Genomic DNA, 17007 nt, shown 5'->3' with positions numbered 1-17007 from the left:
GGTCCCTATATAGGACAGAAACCGCTTTGGACAGCGCTTCACCACGAGCCAATAATTCCAAATCACTAAGTTTAAGGACAAGGGGACCCCCTCTGAATTGGGCCTGAAATGTATGTCTTAGTTGCAGGTACCTGAAGAAATGTGTGTTTGGTAGACCATAACAAGTTTTTAGGTCGTCAAACGGCATAAGAGTGCCATTGACCACTATATGGCGCAGGAGCTTGACTCCAAAGGCAGTCCACACCACTGGGTCTGGATAGTCAAGAAAGTGTGACAGCTTGGGATTCCTCCACAAGGGGGTTTCAGGAGAGAAAGTGACACTATCCTGGGGTCTCAGCTCCTGGGCCACAGCCCAAGCTCTGAGTACCGACCGCATAGAGGACGTCAAGGGGTAGGGGGCCCTCGGCCCTCTATAGATCAGAAGCGAAAGCGCCTCATAGGAGCCCACACAGGCAGCCTCCAAAGAGACCGCAGCGTCGTCCGGAGCGGTGGCAATTTTTTTTTTTTAATCAGCCCTGTTGGGGGTCTTTGGTGAGATTTCAGGGGTCTTAACAGACCTCTAACATCTCCCCTTTAAGACAGAGAAAGGGACTAAGGACACAGATTCCCCAGTGCCTTTCTCAGCAGCCTCATCTGAAATGAATGGAGAGAAGCTTCTCTGCATTCATAAACTGAAGCATCGGGAGCATTTCCCCGGGTACAAGTACTCAGGGAAATGCTCGGTATTGGTCCCGTTACCGATACTAGTATCGGTATCGGGACATCCCTAATTACAACACATGACATCACTTCCGATTTTTTTTATTCTGCCGTACGAGAATTTTCATGACTTTAGTAAACTCATCAGATTCGACGTGAGATTAGCATACAAAAAAAATGGACGATCATTCGTCCGATAATCGGATCGTGTGTACCAGGCATTATACAAGCTGTCCACTCACTACGTTACATTGTAGCAAAGTGTAATTTCTTCAGTGTTGTCACATTAAAAGATATATAATAAAATATCTACAAAAATGTGAGGGGTGTACTCATTTTTGTGAGATGCTGTACACAATCCTATACCCACAGTTGATCCAGCGAAAGGTAAAAAAAAACAGCAAAGCACGAAACGATTTGCTCTAGCAGGGGAAAAATTCCTTCCTGATACCCTGAGAGGCAATCGGATATTCCCTGGATGAACTTTACCTATAAATGTCAGTACCCAGTTATATTATGTCCATTTAGGAAAGAATCCAGGTCTTCCTCATAGAAGAAAAGAGACCTAAGTGTTCATGAAACATGCTCCTCATTCTTCCATCAGCTAAGTCAGGCAGATCCCAGCAGATCCCAGCTACAGTATGTGTGAGTTGTATAAGGACTTGCAGATGTCCTTCTGTCTGTCAATCTTGGTGAGAAACCCGTAGCCATCTGTTCTGTCAAATACTGGACTTTAAATTGTCCGCTTTCCCTTTCAAGGAAAGTGGATAAATATGATCATTATAGTTAAAGATTTCAACTGTTTTTTAATTTAAAACAATATCCTACTTGTCGATTGGAAGTCCCTTGTAATTAAAATAAAAATGAGGGTCCACTTGCTGTAACATTTTGTCAGTCATTCTAGAAGAACAAGAGAGTCTATGGAGAAAATAAAGCTACAGTAGTCCCAATAAGAAAGAAAACTGTGACTAGGTAACCAAATCCATTTATTAAACAAAATCTAAGCATTTTAGAATAATCACTATCATGGTTTTTCCAGTCATTTTCCATCTTAAGCAGAAGAAATATCTGGCGACTGCCCAGACACATCCTGTGTCTATGCCATCTCATATACAGTAAAACCTTGGTTTGTGAGAGTAACTTGGTTTGAGAGCGTTTTGCAAGACAAGAATTTTTTTTTAATACATTTTGACTTGATAAACAGCCAATGTCTTGATATAAGAGTAGCATCATGTTTAACAAAGTATAAAAGAGAAGAGAGGTGCCTTTAAGTGTAGCAATATGGTTACATTTAACCACTTCCGGACTGCCACACGACTATATACATTGGCGCTTTGAAGCGGGATATCTCTGCTATGGCAGCAGCTAGCTGCCATAACCCAGATATCCTCGTCTTCAAGCGGCGGTCTGGTTTACGATAATGGTGGTCTCTACGGCATATTCAATGTTTACATTCCTTGTAATGGTAATAAAAGTGACCGAATTTTACAAAAAAAAAAATCGTATTTTTTACACTTTTTTTTTTTTAAGCGCCCTGTCCTGACGAGCTTGGGCGCAGAAGCGAACCTATGCGTGAGCAGCGCCCGCATATGAAAATGGTGTTCAAACCACACATGTGAGATTTTTAAGGGTAAACGTTTGTCGCCATTCCATGAGCGGGCGCAATTTTGAAGCGAGACATGTGACGCTAAAAATCGCGCCGCTATACCGCCACCGCACCTCCCATTCCCAGTGAAGAAGATTTAGAGTAAATGAACAGTAATAACACAACTTTTGTCTCCAATCATGACACAAATAGAAGCCATTTGATGGGGTATCAGTACATTCAATGTACAGTTGAGTTCCATATACAAGGCACAGATGTCTGTTGCTAGGTTCCAACTCAAAGTGCTATATGCCAATTCCAACTACAGTAAAACCTTGGATTGCGAGCATAATTCATTCCGGAAACATGCTATTTACCGCGATATTTGGCTGCTAGCGGTGCAGTTTTAACTCCCGCTAGCGGCCGAAAAAGGGTTTATACCGCAGTTTCCTTTTGATTTCAATGGGAAGGAGCGGTGTAGGAGCGGTAAACACCTCGCTCCTATACCGCTCCAAAGATACGGCTAGCAGGCCTTTTGGAGCTTCGGGCTTTCACACTGAAGATTGCAGGGCACGATTTTTAGCGCTAAACCGCCTGAAAAACCTGTCAGTGTGAAAGGGGCCTAAGGATTTCCATCAGAGTATCCTAATCTGCTTTTTCCTAGTATTCTAACTCTCTATGTTGTATTCTGCCAATAATTTGCAGATAAAGTATCGGTACTATTATCCTGCTTATACGCTGTTCCCCATGTGGGGATTGGGGTGTGGGTGAGCACACTTTGGGGTTTATTTAAGGACAATGTTGATCCTTATTTTATTTTCTATTGGGGGGGGTGAATTTTATTTTATTTTTTTATATATTATTATTATTATTATTGATGCTTTGATATGTGTTAAACTTTTGTTTAACGTTTTTAGAAAATAGGTTACAACTGTTTTTGGTATTTAATGCCAAGTGACATAATAAAAATACATAGAAGGCACAGATATTGATCACAGAGAGGAATGGAAAGCCGAATGCAATATAATCTATACAGCTGAACAGGTTAAAGTAAAGCCTCAAGGACTACCAGAGAGAATGAAATCTCTATATTATCAATTTATAAGAGAGTTACTCTATAGTGGTGCCATATTCTCAGTATTTGTTTTGTTTGTTATGTATTTGAGGAATGAGACTCCTACATGTAGTAATTTAAATATCCTTAACAGTAGTCTCCAGAGTCCAAAGTAAGAACACCTGACATACCTATGCAAATGTAGACATTTTTAAATGCCTAAACTTTTCACAGGGTGCACACTCCCTACCCCAGCACCCCAAGGCAGCGGTGAGATGTGGCACTGCCACTCAGGCACCCAGTGTAAATTACCGGTATGTAAGAGAGTAATGCATTCCCTGGGTGCCTCTAACCCAGAACAACAAGGTCTTTTTGGGAACTCAAGTCAGTAAAACCAACCAATGCTGTTTTTCACCACCACTTTTCCTTGTAAGCAAATACCGAATCGTTCAAAATAAACCAAATGAGTTCCATTTAGAGGTTTGAAAGCCTAAAGGTTTTGATGGGAAAACCTTAAATATGGGTTGTCGGCATCACACATCATCAGACATGCTCTGTGCTCACACTGTATGTTTATAGAAAAAGCAATGAAGTCATCTCCAAGCAGCTGTGAAAACCCTGTGCACTTGCTAATGTCGACAATTCATTGATTTTTCTTGGCCCTTTTTTTTTTTTTTTTGGTTTCTGCAGTAAAACCATTATTTATTCGAGGGACATCTCTGCTCACACAACAGAGCTTTCTATGGTTTATGTCACTTTATGTATTTTGTGTTTTTTTTGTAGTGGCTAAGAAGCCCTATGTTCTCAAGTCAATGGCTGATGTTGCTTATGGTAACCTTTCAGCAGTTGTTTCATCAAGTAATGATGGCTAGGTAATCTCACTGAACTGCTAAACATGTTTTAGAGGTTAAAAGGTTTAATTGGCTAGAATGGTCTTGCTTGGGACTTTTAATTGTCTTGTGAACCAGTATGAAGCTCAAGTCCAAGTAAAACTGATTTTCGTTTTGGATTTTTTAAATCAAGAAGTGGCTTCTAAAGTCGGCCATAAATGGTTAGAATCTCGGGCCGGTTCAGCATGGACTGGCCGAGATTTGAACCATGTATGGGCAAGCTGATTGTACCCAAGTTGATCGCTCAACTTGGTACCACCAGCATGTTGGATTTTTCATGCGATTATTTCCAATGGCTGTAGCTGCTAGCAATAATCACTGTGTGTTCACCAGGACTGCTCCCCCGCGAACCTCCTCAACATATTCAGTATTGATATTGCATAAAGTGGCCCCAAAATCCCCTTCTGGGGTCCCCTACCAGCATTCTTGGCTCCACCTCTTCTTGGTGTGCCCCCATAGGAAGCGGCTTCCAATGGGGGGGCTCCTGCATGCTTAATCCACAGCGTGGCTCAGCCTTGCTCAGTCTCAACCCTCTCTCTGCCCACAGGATTTGATTGCCAGCAGCCTCTGCTTTCTCTGTGTGCGGAGAGAGACGCAGACGGGCAGAGCGCTGGCTTTAGATGGGTAAGTATACAGGGAGGTGAGGGGGCAATACAAATACTGGAACATCGTTTACCTTAATGCAGGAAATGCATTATCCAGCCTGTATAACCATTTTAAGCAATTACTTGAAGTCTGAAAGTGGATGTAAACCCTTACATATACCAAGTGAAGTGAACAGCCTCAGATGATACACAGACATGAAACAAATCTCCCTACATACGTTTTATATGTATACCTGCTGTCTTCAGCTTTCTACATTCTTTAAAAATTGCACATCCTGTTGAAAATTGTTCTTCCTGTTTCAGCAGGGAGAGGGGAGTTTGGTCATACACTGTGTGAGAGCTGATTGGAGGAAAGGCACCCCCCCCCCCAACCACCCCTTTGCAGAGGAATGAAGGAACATGAAGAGCTGTGCTGTGAATAGACCAGCTCTCTGTTTTTAAGTTCCCTCCCTGGCACATTTCCACCTGCTTTTATCTCCTGTGTCTGAGAACTTGTCAGAAGTTATCATGCTGATAACAGAAAAACGGAGCAGCAGAAAAATCTAGAACTAAGAGCTTTGGAGAGAGAAAAGTAAACACTACAGATATGCATAGGTCAGATTTCATGAATCGGGTTTACATCCACTTTAAGATTTTGAAGTGTTGAAACCAGCAATTCTGGACCACCGGACCACAACCTTATTCCTGCCAGGCCATGGATTTCTTTCAGACAAAATAACTCAGCCACAACATTGGCATATATTCTGTTACCATGGTATCCGACCCTGCCCTAGGCCACAGATAAATGTGTGGCAGTGTAAGAAAGGAGGATTGGCTGTGAGGTTGAAGATGTGCAGTTGGTGTGGGGTTCATTTAAGGTAAGTGAGGTGTTCAGATTTTTAGTGCAGCTGGCTGGGGTTATGAAAATGTTTCCAGGGTGTGTTAATTATCCTGCAATGGCTATCTCTAAAATGGGATTGTTCACACTAGCAGATGAGCCACGCTTTTACCCTCTCTGTCAAACACTACCCCATTTAGCTGCAGAGGCAGTGGCCGGGGGTGTACATATGCCGCGGCATGTTGCTTTCAAGTGAATGGGGCTGCAATGCAAGTGCCCTGCAACGGCTTCAAGGGTAGGGTTGCCACATAATCCCTTTAAAACCAAACACATATTAATTTAACCGGTTCTGTGGCTAATTAAGGTGGTAATTAAACTCAATTGGTGCCTTATCTGCATTAAATTGGCTTCAAAACCTGTGTAATTCATTAGTGTTTGTGTTTAAGGGGATGAGGTGGCAACCCTATTCAAGGGGCAAGTGTGAATCGGCCCTAAGGCCGCGTACACACGGTCGTTCCAAACCGATGAGAATGGTCCGACGGGCCATTTCCATCGGTTCACCGCTGAAGTGGCCTGATGTGCGTACACACCATCGTTCCAAAAAACGATCGGGTCAGAACGCGGTGACGTCAAACACACGACATGCTGAATAAAACGAAGTTCAATGCTTCCAAGCATGCATCAACTTGATTCTGAGTATGCGCGGGGTTTGAACCAATGCTATCTGCACTAACCATCGGTTTGGACCGATCGGTCAGCGGTCCATCGGTTCGATTTTAAAGCATGTTTTAAAATTTTGGACCGAAGGACAATAGACCGATGGGCTATACACACGGTCGGTTTGGACCGATGAAACTGAACCTCGGTCCATTCTCATCGGTTTTGTCCGACCACGTGTACGCGGCCTAAGGGTTTAGACCTGACTCTAAACCACTGCTCCTCTGAAATCGATCGCGTTTGGCTCGCTTTTCAAGGCTGTTTGACAGGTGATGAGGAGGTGATGCAGCGCCTCCTCATTGCCTGTTTTAACCCTATTATTGCCACACAAATGCACCACAACCACATGCATTGAAGGAGGAGTGTATAGCTTCCTCTCCGCCTGCTTTAACCCCTTGATTGCTGCACTAGCATGCTGCAACCGTGTGCATTGAATGGGTTCAGTGGGACAGTATTTGTACAACACTTCTACAGCTAAAGGGGGTATCAGTTTGGGGGGCGGGGGCCAAATCATGACTAAACTACTGAAGTCCTGATAATCAGAACTTTATCATGGCTTTAATATTTGCATCATTGCAACTGCAACATTTTACTAAAAAGTGCTAATAGGTGGGCAAAATCTAATCATCAGAACGTTGTATATAATAATTAAAATGTAAAGTCTAGACCTTATCGTGGCATTTGTAATTTTATACCCACAGTCTGCCAATATAGCACCATAGCAACCATGGCCTAGACATGGTAATCACAGCTTTAGTACATACATTGGTGAAGTTGTCCTTTTTATAGTTCAATGTTTTTATTGAAAGTAAGCCAATATAAACAGTAGAAAATATCACATAAAAAGACACAAAGTTCTCAGGTATACATAGCAATAAGAACACAGGTACAATAATGATTGAAGTGGTCCTTTTATACATCTCCCCACCTCCCTGAATGCAGCCTTGCTGGGATAATGCTTTTCTTCCTCCCAAATTTTTTCGGACAAGTTGGCTGGCTTCTCTTCATACATTCATGCTGTGTCCCCATTCGTCCCATGGGTAAGCTACTGTATACTCTTTGGCACAGCTGGAGGCTGCCATGAGTATGGCTACCCATAAGAGAGAATTGGAAAGCACTCAGGATTGCCAGCAATCTGTTTTTTTGCAACTACCTCCCACAAGAAGCGAAAGTAGAATGGTTTCCCTTTTTGCCGTAAGTGGATGGAAAACCTCACATATACACAGTTAAGTGACTGGCCTCAGCTGATACATGGAGATCAAACTAATCCTCCGACATCCCCCCCAGCATCAGAGAGAAAGAACACTTGGCACTTTGGAGAGCGATAAGTAAACACATTCTTTGTTTGGCATGAAATTTAGGTTTACAGACACTTTTAGCCCCCGATCACATCAGTGCGAGTTTCAAATCGCATAACATTTCACACCCTATTGTCTGCAGTGGAAGCTGTCTATTTTGAAAGTAGTTCTTGCATTAATAAGTAAAGTCGCATCAATATCTTCAAAGTCGCACCTGAAGTTACAATGACATGCGGCTTAAAAATCGTGCAGTTTCAATTGAAGTCCCACAATTTGAAAGCCGCATTAGTTGTGACGAACTGGTCTCAAAGCCCTTTTATAACATGTTTAGACATAAGTTTTAGTTGAACAATGGACCTTTTATAGACAGATGTTAATAATCCTGTCAGGTTTTTTTAAAAAGCCATAGCTCCCTTTTTAATACATTTTAAGTACATATTTTGCATTTTCATACTTGTATTGGAAAACTTTTTTTTTTTTATGGGGCATGGAAGGTTTTGGATGAATTTACTGGGCCTTGGTCCCACAAAGGTTCAGAATTACTGGTCTAGATCAGGGGTCTCCAAACTTTCTAAACAAAGGGTCAGTTTACCTCGAACTTTAGGGGGGCCAGACTGTGGACATTGGGAGTAGGTCCCGCCCTCTGTAGGAAAAAAGAATGCCCCATTTCCAGTGGGGGTAATTGTGCCCCATTGTTGGTATCATTGGCAGGAGATGCTCCACCTCAATGATGTTATAGGGGTGTTATTGGGTGTCATTAGGAGGAATTGCACCCCACCTTTGATGTCATTGGGCCCCATTATTGGTGTTAATGGGAAGAATTGTGCCCTTTCGTTGGTGTCATTTGGAGGAATTGTGTCCCCTTCACTGGTGCTAGTGGGGGAAATTATTCCCCAATGTTGGTATCAGTGGATGAAATGGTGCAAGCAAAGGACCACATCTGGCCCCTGCGCCTCAGTTTTGAGACTACTGGTCTAGATTATGCGCCACACTAATAATATATAAAAAAAAATACATTTCATTCACTTACCTCTACTGTTTTTTTATGTAATTTTTTATTTTTGCTAGTGTAAATAAATCTGAATTTACACCAAGCTGCTGGACACTAGATGAAGTGCTAAATCGTGGTACTTTAGATGATGTCCCAAATCGGGGTGCTTGTTTTGGGGAGGAAGAGCAGGGTACTTGAGTGGAGATTGGAGAAGAAAGAGGCTCAGGATAGTCATCACTAGACATATGATGGTTAGCACTGCTAGTCCAAAGAGTAGGCAGTGGGGAGTCTGCAGAGCTGCTGGATCTCTCGTCATTCCTTTTACACAATGTAGCTGTAGATTAATGTGGAGGAGTAGAGTACAATAGTCCTTGCATCACTTTACAGGGGTGTTTCGGCAGGTTAAAGATTGTAAATGATTGTTTTATTTGAGAGTTTAGCTGTTAAGTTGAAGATTCCTTTAATAACCCCCAATAATATCTGTTGATCTGTGACTTCTTCTGCTCTTACGCTGGATCATTTGTTCCATGAAGCTAATGGAAAAGACTGAACAGCAGTCATTATTTTTGTACACAAATAGGCAATTATGCTCTCGTTATCCTCTCTCTTGTTACTGGATTCTCTCTGTTTTGTCTGAACACGAAAATAGAATATTTCTCATTACACATGGATTTCAATTCTTTTCCATTTCTTTTCTTTCAGATTAAACAAGTCCAGGATGAAGAAAGGAAACAACTGAGCCAACTTAGAGAGATCCTAAAAACTGCACTACAAGTGGAGCAGAAGGAGGTGAGCTTGCGAAACTCTGATGGGGGCTTATTGTAGCTGTCACTGCCTTAAAGCAGAGTTCCGCCCAAAAGTGGAACTTTCGCTTTAATGCATCCTGAACCCTTGACATGCCACATTTGGCATTTCGATTTTTTTTTGGGGGGGGGCAGTTTTCACGGGTATCTGCTCCCACTTTCGCTTCGGGCCACCTAGGCGATGACTCCTCTGCCCTTAGGCAGCCCCTTCCTCCAAGTAAACTTCTGGGACACATTGTCCAGACACTCGGGACCTGCAGCGTGACTCGCGCATGCGCATTGCCCATCCAGCTGTGAAGCCTCAAGCTGTCACAACATGGGTGCCCACAGTAGTGATGCCGGCGTTGCAGAGAAGGGAGAGAAGTGAGACTTTTGGATGGCCGCATCGCTGGACCGAGGGACAGGTGAGTGTGTGTTTTAAGTCTGCAGCTACACTTTTTGTAGCTGCTGACTTTTAATAAACACAAAAACGGGTGGAACTCCGCTATAATGTGATTGTAAACCCCTTACATGTACCCAGTGACGTGACTGGCTTCAGGTGATTAAACAAATCCTCCTACATAAGTTTTATCTGTTTTTTGGCAGTCTTCTCTTCTCTACATTCATTCAAAGTCCAGAATTTATAAAGCTTGTCTGAGCTGTCAGAAAACAGGCAGTGGAGAGCTGAAATTATGCTGTATAGCTGATTGGAGAGAAAGGACACACCCCGCTTACACAGCACATAGAAACAGAGCTGAGGCTGTCAATCAGATCACCCTTTTTCCCTTGATGTCACCTCTGACAAGTGTTCATATTTCATGTCTGAGTTTTACAACAACTTTATAGTCTACTTGTCACCTTTTTAGACAACTTTCTTGGCTGCTAGGATTATTTGCAAATTACATTACTTAATTATCGTGGAGGTTTAAAACTGGATGAACTACTAAAAGCTGAGAGGTTCATTTACTAAAACTGGAGAGTAAAAAAATCTGGTGCAGCTCTGCATGGTAGCCAATCGGCTTCTAACTTCAGCTTGTTCAATAAGACTTGGACAATAAAACCTGGAAGCTGGTTGGTTGCAGAGCTGCATCAGACTTTGCACTCTCAAGTTTTAGTAAATCAACCCCTGTGTGATGTATGATTTTTATGTAGATGTACCTTTACACTAGTAGTCACACTGCACAGCACTTGTTCTTTTATCTGAAATAAAAGCCTGACACTTAACTAGTCTTAAAATTGTTCCCCCCTCCTACCTATACTTTTTACTGTGATCTCATGATCCTGCAGCTCCTGTGTTATGCAGAGCTCAACATAGATGCTCCCTCCTCTTTTCTGCAGCCGCCGCTCACTGACATAGGGGAGCTGGAGCTGCCGAATCTTGTGACTGGAGCGAGCTAAAAAAGTTAAAGGCGTTGTAAAGTCTTGGCTTCTCACCTTAATACATTCTATGCATTAAGGTGAAAAACCCTTCTGTTCTGCATCTGCCCCCCAAGAGCCCCCCCTTCTTTCTTACCTGAACCCGATCGTTCCAGCGTCGAGGACGAGCCCAGCAGCTCCAACCACAGTCTCAGGTTTATATTGGATAGATTGATAGCAGCAGGAGCCATTGGCACTTGAGTCAGAGGGCGGGGCCGAGTCCTGCTGTCTGTGTCAATGGACGCAGGAGCAGGACTCGGGAGCATGCCCACTCAAGTGCCCCCATAGAATGCGGCTCTCCGTGGGGGTACTCAATGTAGAGGGGGGCCAGGAGCGCTGCTGAGGAACAAGTGGTGGGGTGGTGGGGAACAAGTACCTATTTTTGACAGGTACCCTTCCCCACTTCTGTAGCTGCTGACTTTTCATTTTATTTAATTAATTAACTTTTTCCCCAGGCGGAACAACACTTTTAACTATACAGAATTTCTTTTTTTACACAGGGTAGACAGGATAGGTAGGAGGAGAGGGAAGAACATTTTTAGGAATAGTTAGTGTTAGGCTAGCCATGAATGGATTGAAGTTCAGCTGCCAATTTTTTATTCATCTATGCTTCTTCCTGCTTGATAGATTATTATTCTGTTGAACAGGAGTATAAAAAAAAAAAAAAAAAACTTCTGTCGAGAAATAGCTGCAGCTTCTGATCAGTGTATTCTGATAGCATAGGACACTCCACTTGTTAAAATAGAATGGCACAGTGAGGATGATTCCTCCACCCACCTTGCTTGTGTGGATGGGAAAATCCGCTCGCCTTTTTCTTCCTCTTGGCCCACTGTCTGAACAACAAAAAATGATTCATCTATTGGCAGCCTTATGCCGGGTACACACGACCGTTATTCATGTCATGGAAAAAAACAACGTTCTTCTCTACGTGATTCCTCTCAAGCCTGCCTTGCATACACACGATCGTGAAAAAAAAATGCTCGAGCAAAGCGCGGTGACGTACAACACGAACGACGGCACTATAAAGGGGAAGTTTACATTCAAATAGCACCACCCTTTGGGCTGCTTTTTGCTGATTTAGTGTTACCGCGTGTTGGTAAAGGTTTGGTGAGAGACGATTCACGCTTTTCAGTCTTCGTGCTTTTCAGTCTGTTACAGCGTGACGAATGTGCTATCTCCATTACGAACGCTAGTTTTACCAGAATGAGCGATCCCGTCTCATAACTTGCTTCTGAGCGTTCCCCCCCCCTAGTTAAAGCGTACGCATGACCGTTTTTCACGGCGTGAAATAGAACAATGTGAAAAACGTAGAGAAAAAATAGAGCAGGTTCTAAATTTTTAACGCCCATTTTTCGCATTGAGAAAAATGGTCTATAGCATACACACGACCGTTTTTAACGACCAATTTAAAAAATTGCATTTTTCTCGTCATGAAAAACAGTCGTGTGTACACGGCTTTAGACTTTAATTCCACTTTATTATTGTTGAAGTTGTTTCACCACTCATCCAAAGCTCTTTCAAATGTCAGTGAAATACCCCAGTTTTTAAAGCCACAGAAGTCAGAGTCCCATCGATGTGCTAGGAGAAAGGGAGTAGTCGCTCCAGGTGGGAACCCAAATGAAAATCCACCGTGGCAGATAACTCGGGTGCAGGCAATGCACTAAGCAAGGCAGGAACAAAAGGCGTTTCTGGACAGCCGCACTCTGAACAAATGGTAGCCTTTATTAAAATAAGGACAGCACTACAAGTCACAGCAACATTTTTAATAAAACCTGGCAACTGGCGCGTTTCGCACTGGAACTAGTGCTTGGTCATAATTGGAGCGACTCAAGTCGCTTCGACTTAGAAAAAGGTTCTTGTACGACTTTGGGGGAGACTCGGGGCGACTTGCATTGACTTCAATACAGAAGTCATTTTGCAAGTCGCCTCTGAAGTTGTCTTAAGATCGCCTTGCCGAGTTGCCCCCAAAGTCCCTGTGTGAACCGGGTCTTAAAGCGGGGGTTCACCCTAAAAAATGTTTGTTTTTTCTAGCATGCCATCCAGCATACTAGCGCGAGCTACAGTATGCCTTTATTTTATTTTTTGGCGCCGTACTCAGTTTAATCCCGTAGTTAAGTTTCAGACTCCCCGCGGGGAATGGGCGTTCCTATGCAGAGGGAACGTGATTGATGGCCCGCTATGGCGCGTCACGCTTCCCGAAAATAGCCGAAATAGGACTTGGCTCTTCACGCCTGCGCAGTCAGCTCCGATGTCTGTGCGCAGGCGCCGTAAAGAGCCGAGTCCTACTCCGGCTATTTCCGGGAAGCGTGACGCTCCATAGCCGGCCATCAATCACGTTCCCTCTGCATAGGAACGCCCATTCCCCGCGGGGAGTCTGAAACTTAACTACGGGATTAAACTGTGAGTACGGCGCCAAAAAAATAAAGGCATACTGTAGCTCGCGCTAGTATGCTGGATGGCATGCTAGAAACTTGTTTTTTAGGGTGAACCACCGATTTAAGGGAGTCAAATGAAGCAGAGTTACTACTAGATGGAAAATATAGATTGTACTGCTCTTATGGAAGAAAAAGCCATGCAGTTTCTTTCACACAGTCTAGCTGTATAAAGAATGCCAGTAACTCGGGCCTGTTTTCTGGGTCTGTGGTTTTTGGTAACCTTTTAATAAAATAATCATAACATGTATGAATAGCTGTAATTTACTTTATTGTCCGTTTTATTTCTTGCCCGGATATAATTTTCTCATTTGTTTGAGGGCCGTTGTTTCATTTCCTGGCTGATCTGTTTGCGTATGATATCTCCTGGCTAGGTTTTTTTTATTATTGTAACCTTTTATGCAAACAAGGTTTTTCAAATGAAACCTGATTATTAATCAGACATCCACATATGTCTTGTAAGAATTTGGTGAAGACCCGCTATAATAAGTGTGTGTGTGTGTGTGTGTGTTTTAATACTACTGAACATTGGTGCCTAAAGAATCAAGGCACCGAAAATGGACACGTTTTTGCCACAGGCAAGCCTTATACATTCAAGGTCTTGAGCTCCTTTCACCTGTAGACACCATTACTGGCTTTATTCAATGAATAGTGTGTGTGATAAACAATAACAATCGGTTGACTTCAGCCAAATGCAAGGTGAATTCCGATTGGTTGCTATTGGTTATATGCACCTAAACTGACCCTGTTATTTTTAAAATGGGAAAACTGCAATTTCATGCAAAGCAAGTAATCAGTACTTACCTGTCCAATGCCTAAAATTGATAATCTTGCTGCAAGATCTTCAGCATCCAGCACATTTCCTTGTGTGTTGTCTTGTCTTTCCCCCGACACTTAATGCCAGCATCTGACACTACCAGAACTACTACATTTAGAACTGATCATTTATATAATTGAGCAAAGCTTGGCAACACAGGTAGCAGAACAGGTGAGTATTAGGTTGCAGGAGTTGCTATTTTCTGCTTTTCACTACCTCTGTTGGATTTCATTTATTGGACCTTATGGTAGATACAGCTGAAAGAGTGAGACCCCACTGCATTTTTGGAAAGCTTGTGAAGTGTGTATACTCTTATTCAACCAAAAATGTAAAAAAAAAAAAATGATACTGTCAGTGTATTGCTGTTGGATCGGTTGTGTGTCCATGTCACCTTTTTAAAGTAAGTACAGATAGTGGATCCTGCACTACACCAGAATAAAGGTACTAAGTCAATACCATATTGACAAAAGGCCCATACAGCTTTAATTGTCCATGAAAAACATACATTGTGCAACATGCAAAAAGTGATCCTTTTTCCAATTGTTAACTTCTTCAGTGACACCTTCCGTGTGCTAACACCACTTATTGTGACTCCTATTTAACCACCTCCTAGCAGCTCATCTAATGAAGTTGACCTACTTGATACTTAAACAAAATGACCCAGGCAGAAGAATCCGAAAAAACACCACATCCCAATATGCATAAGAGCACAAATTGGGGGAAGGGGGGTAACAAACCACGGGACTTTAAAAGTAAAAAACATGAGGAAATTAGACCATCCATATCAAGATTATAAGTTCCACAACATAGCATGTATACAAACAATACCGCTCAACATGTTTCACTATTTTAGGCAGATAAATCAACGCAGGATAGGCATAAGAAAGGTGTCCAGCTGCGGTATGAAGAGGGCATACAAAGCCGGACCAGCTTGGTGTGAATGGCACTATTCAAGTTGTGCTCACAAAAGAGCAAATCAGATGAAAGGGGAGAGATGTTTACTCTACCCACTTGCTGAAGGCCTTTGACAGGTCTTGATGATTGGTCATATTTCGCCTGTCCCTTTAGGGAAAATATGGGGTCCGCTGTGCTGTATAAGAGATGTCATCTCACATTACCTTCCAGTTCCAGAGACCTTAAATGTATGATTACAAAAAGAAATCGTTGTTTTCCATAAAAAATTAAAAAAAACACCTTATTAAGCAATGAAGATTAAAAACACTCACAATATATTGTGCACTACACCTGGTGTACTGCAGTACCTGTATACTGAACTGGTTTTACATGCGTTACTGCTCGCATCACAATGAAGACTGAAGGTTGTGTATGCATCCGCTATCTAAAATAGACTACTGCCGCTATACCCTCGGGTTCGGATACAAGCTCCCACCACAGGTTGCTCTCCCGGGTGCCCTGCTTAGTAACTTGTCACTTGACTCCTCCCACTTGGCTCATTGGCTCCGGTGGTCTATTTTAAATCGCTGATGTACACACAAGCTGCAGTCTTCATGGTGATTTGATTGGTGTCAACATATTTAAAACTAGCTTGGTATACTGCAGTGCACCAGGTTTAGTGCGCAATATATTGTGAGTGTTTTTAATCTGCATTTCTTTAAGTTCTTGTTTTACAGAAAGCACTATTATTTTGTTTTTTAATCGTATGCTTTTGGTATCGGTCTCTGGGGGTGGGTAGTAATGTGCGATGACCTCTCTTATACAGCCAGCAGACCCCATATTTTCCCCTAAAGGGACAGGCACAATATTACCGAATATAAAGTAGGTGAGCTGCGAGAGGTGGTTGAATAAGCATTACAAGAATTGGTCATAACAAATGAAAGGTGTATTCAAAGAAGTTAACCAGTGGAAGAAGAATCAATTTTGTACAGGTTGCACAGGGTACGCAATGTATGTTTATCATGGACTACTACTTGTATGGAACTTTTGTATATATTGTATGATGTGTAGTACTTTTTAGTCTGGTGTAGTGCAGGATCAACGATGTATACTTACTATTTGGGGGAAAGCTTGTAAACTTAGGGATGATGGCTCTTCTTTGGAGATCCTTATATATCATATAGCCATAAGGTGACTTAAGGAGGACAAACTCTCATGAGTGACATTTGATATAACTGCTTTGATGATATTATAACTGACTTAAAGGCTGCCAGAATGACATTTGTTTCTTATTGACAGCTGATATTTACTTGATGGTGAAAGCAAGATATTAATGCAGACAACAGACAGTTAGATACTGCTTGGCTGACCCACACTGTACCCCTGTTTTTGTCTATTATAACATTGTTTTCTGATGAGTGTTACTGTTAACTACTAAATAACCAGTCGACCTGTTACTCATGAATATGTTTTTCCTTTCTTGTGTATGCTCTAACCTCTTGTGACCGAAGTCTAGAAGAGTAAGTGTCTTAATACCATTCATTCCTTACAGTATGTGTTTCACCTATGTGTGTGTATGTGTATGTCTGCATACTTTCCAAGTGCAATATAATCTGCTATACATAGGGCTAGATTGGGGTTGTTTATTATGCTATCTTAAATTTTATATACCGTGATAAATAGTAGAAATTAAATATTCTTGCCATTTTTTTTTCTGTGAATGGAGAAGTTTACATGCACTGTCTGATCTTTATGGCTGATAGTTTCCTGTTGGGGACATACACCTTCAGTTCCTGTCCTGGTGACCAAGCTGGAAGTGTGGGGAGTTCTGCCCATGTGAGACAGGGGGCTGTGAATCCTGTCTTTGATCTGTGGCCTCTGAAGAGCTTCTGATTCTGACACTTGGGGGATTGTTGGAAGCCTTGTCCCTCATTGCTTGCGATGGTTCAATCCACTATGGCCCTTATGTTACTACCATGTCCTGTAGTGATGTAGGATTTTGGCTGATGG

General features: G+C 42.4%; 1 protein-coding gene across 5 annotated transcripts in view; it reads left to right on the top strand.

Moving 5' to 3' along the window:
* The window catches only part of ASAP2 (ArfGAP with SH3 domain, ankyrin repeat and PH domain 2), a 344117-nt gene that overhangs the window by 261339 nt on the left and 65771 nt on the right, over positions 1 to 17007 (top strand). For 3 of the 5 annotated variants that reach the window (XM_040348639.1, XM_040348637.1, XM_040348640.1), the window contains exons 9-10: positions 9359 to 9445; positions 16509 to 16517. In XM_040348639.1, coding sequence (XP_040204573.1) covers positions 9359 to 9445; positions 16509 to 16517 — 96 coding nt within the window. The remainder of the gene's footprint in view (positions 1 to 9358; positions 9446 to 16508; positions 16518 to 17007) is intronic. The other 2 variants (XM_040348638.1, XM_040348641.1) reach the window with 1 other exon arrangement.

This window comes from Rana temporaria, chromosome 4, assembly GCF_905171775.1.
Source record: "Rana temporaria chromosome 4, aRanTem1.1, whole genome shotgun sequence".
NCBI lineage: Eukaryota > Metazoa > Chordata > Amphibia > Anura > Ranidae > Rana > Rana temporaria.
The sequence above is the reverse complement of the archived record's forward strand: the minus strand, read 5'-3'. Positions and strand labels throughout refer to the sequence as shown.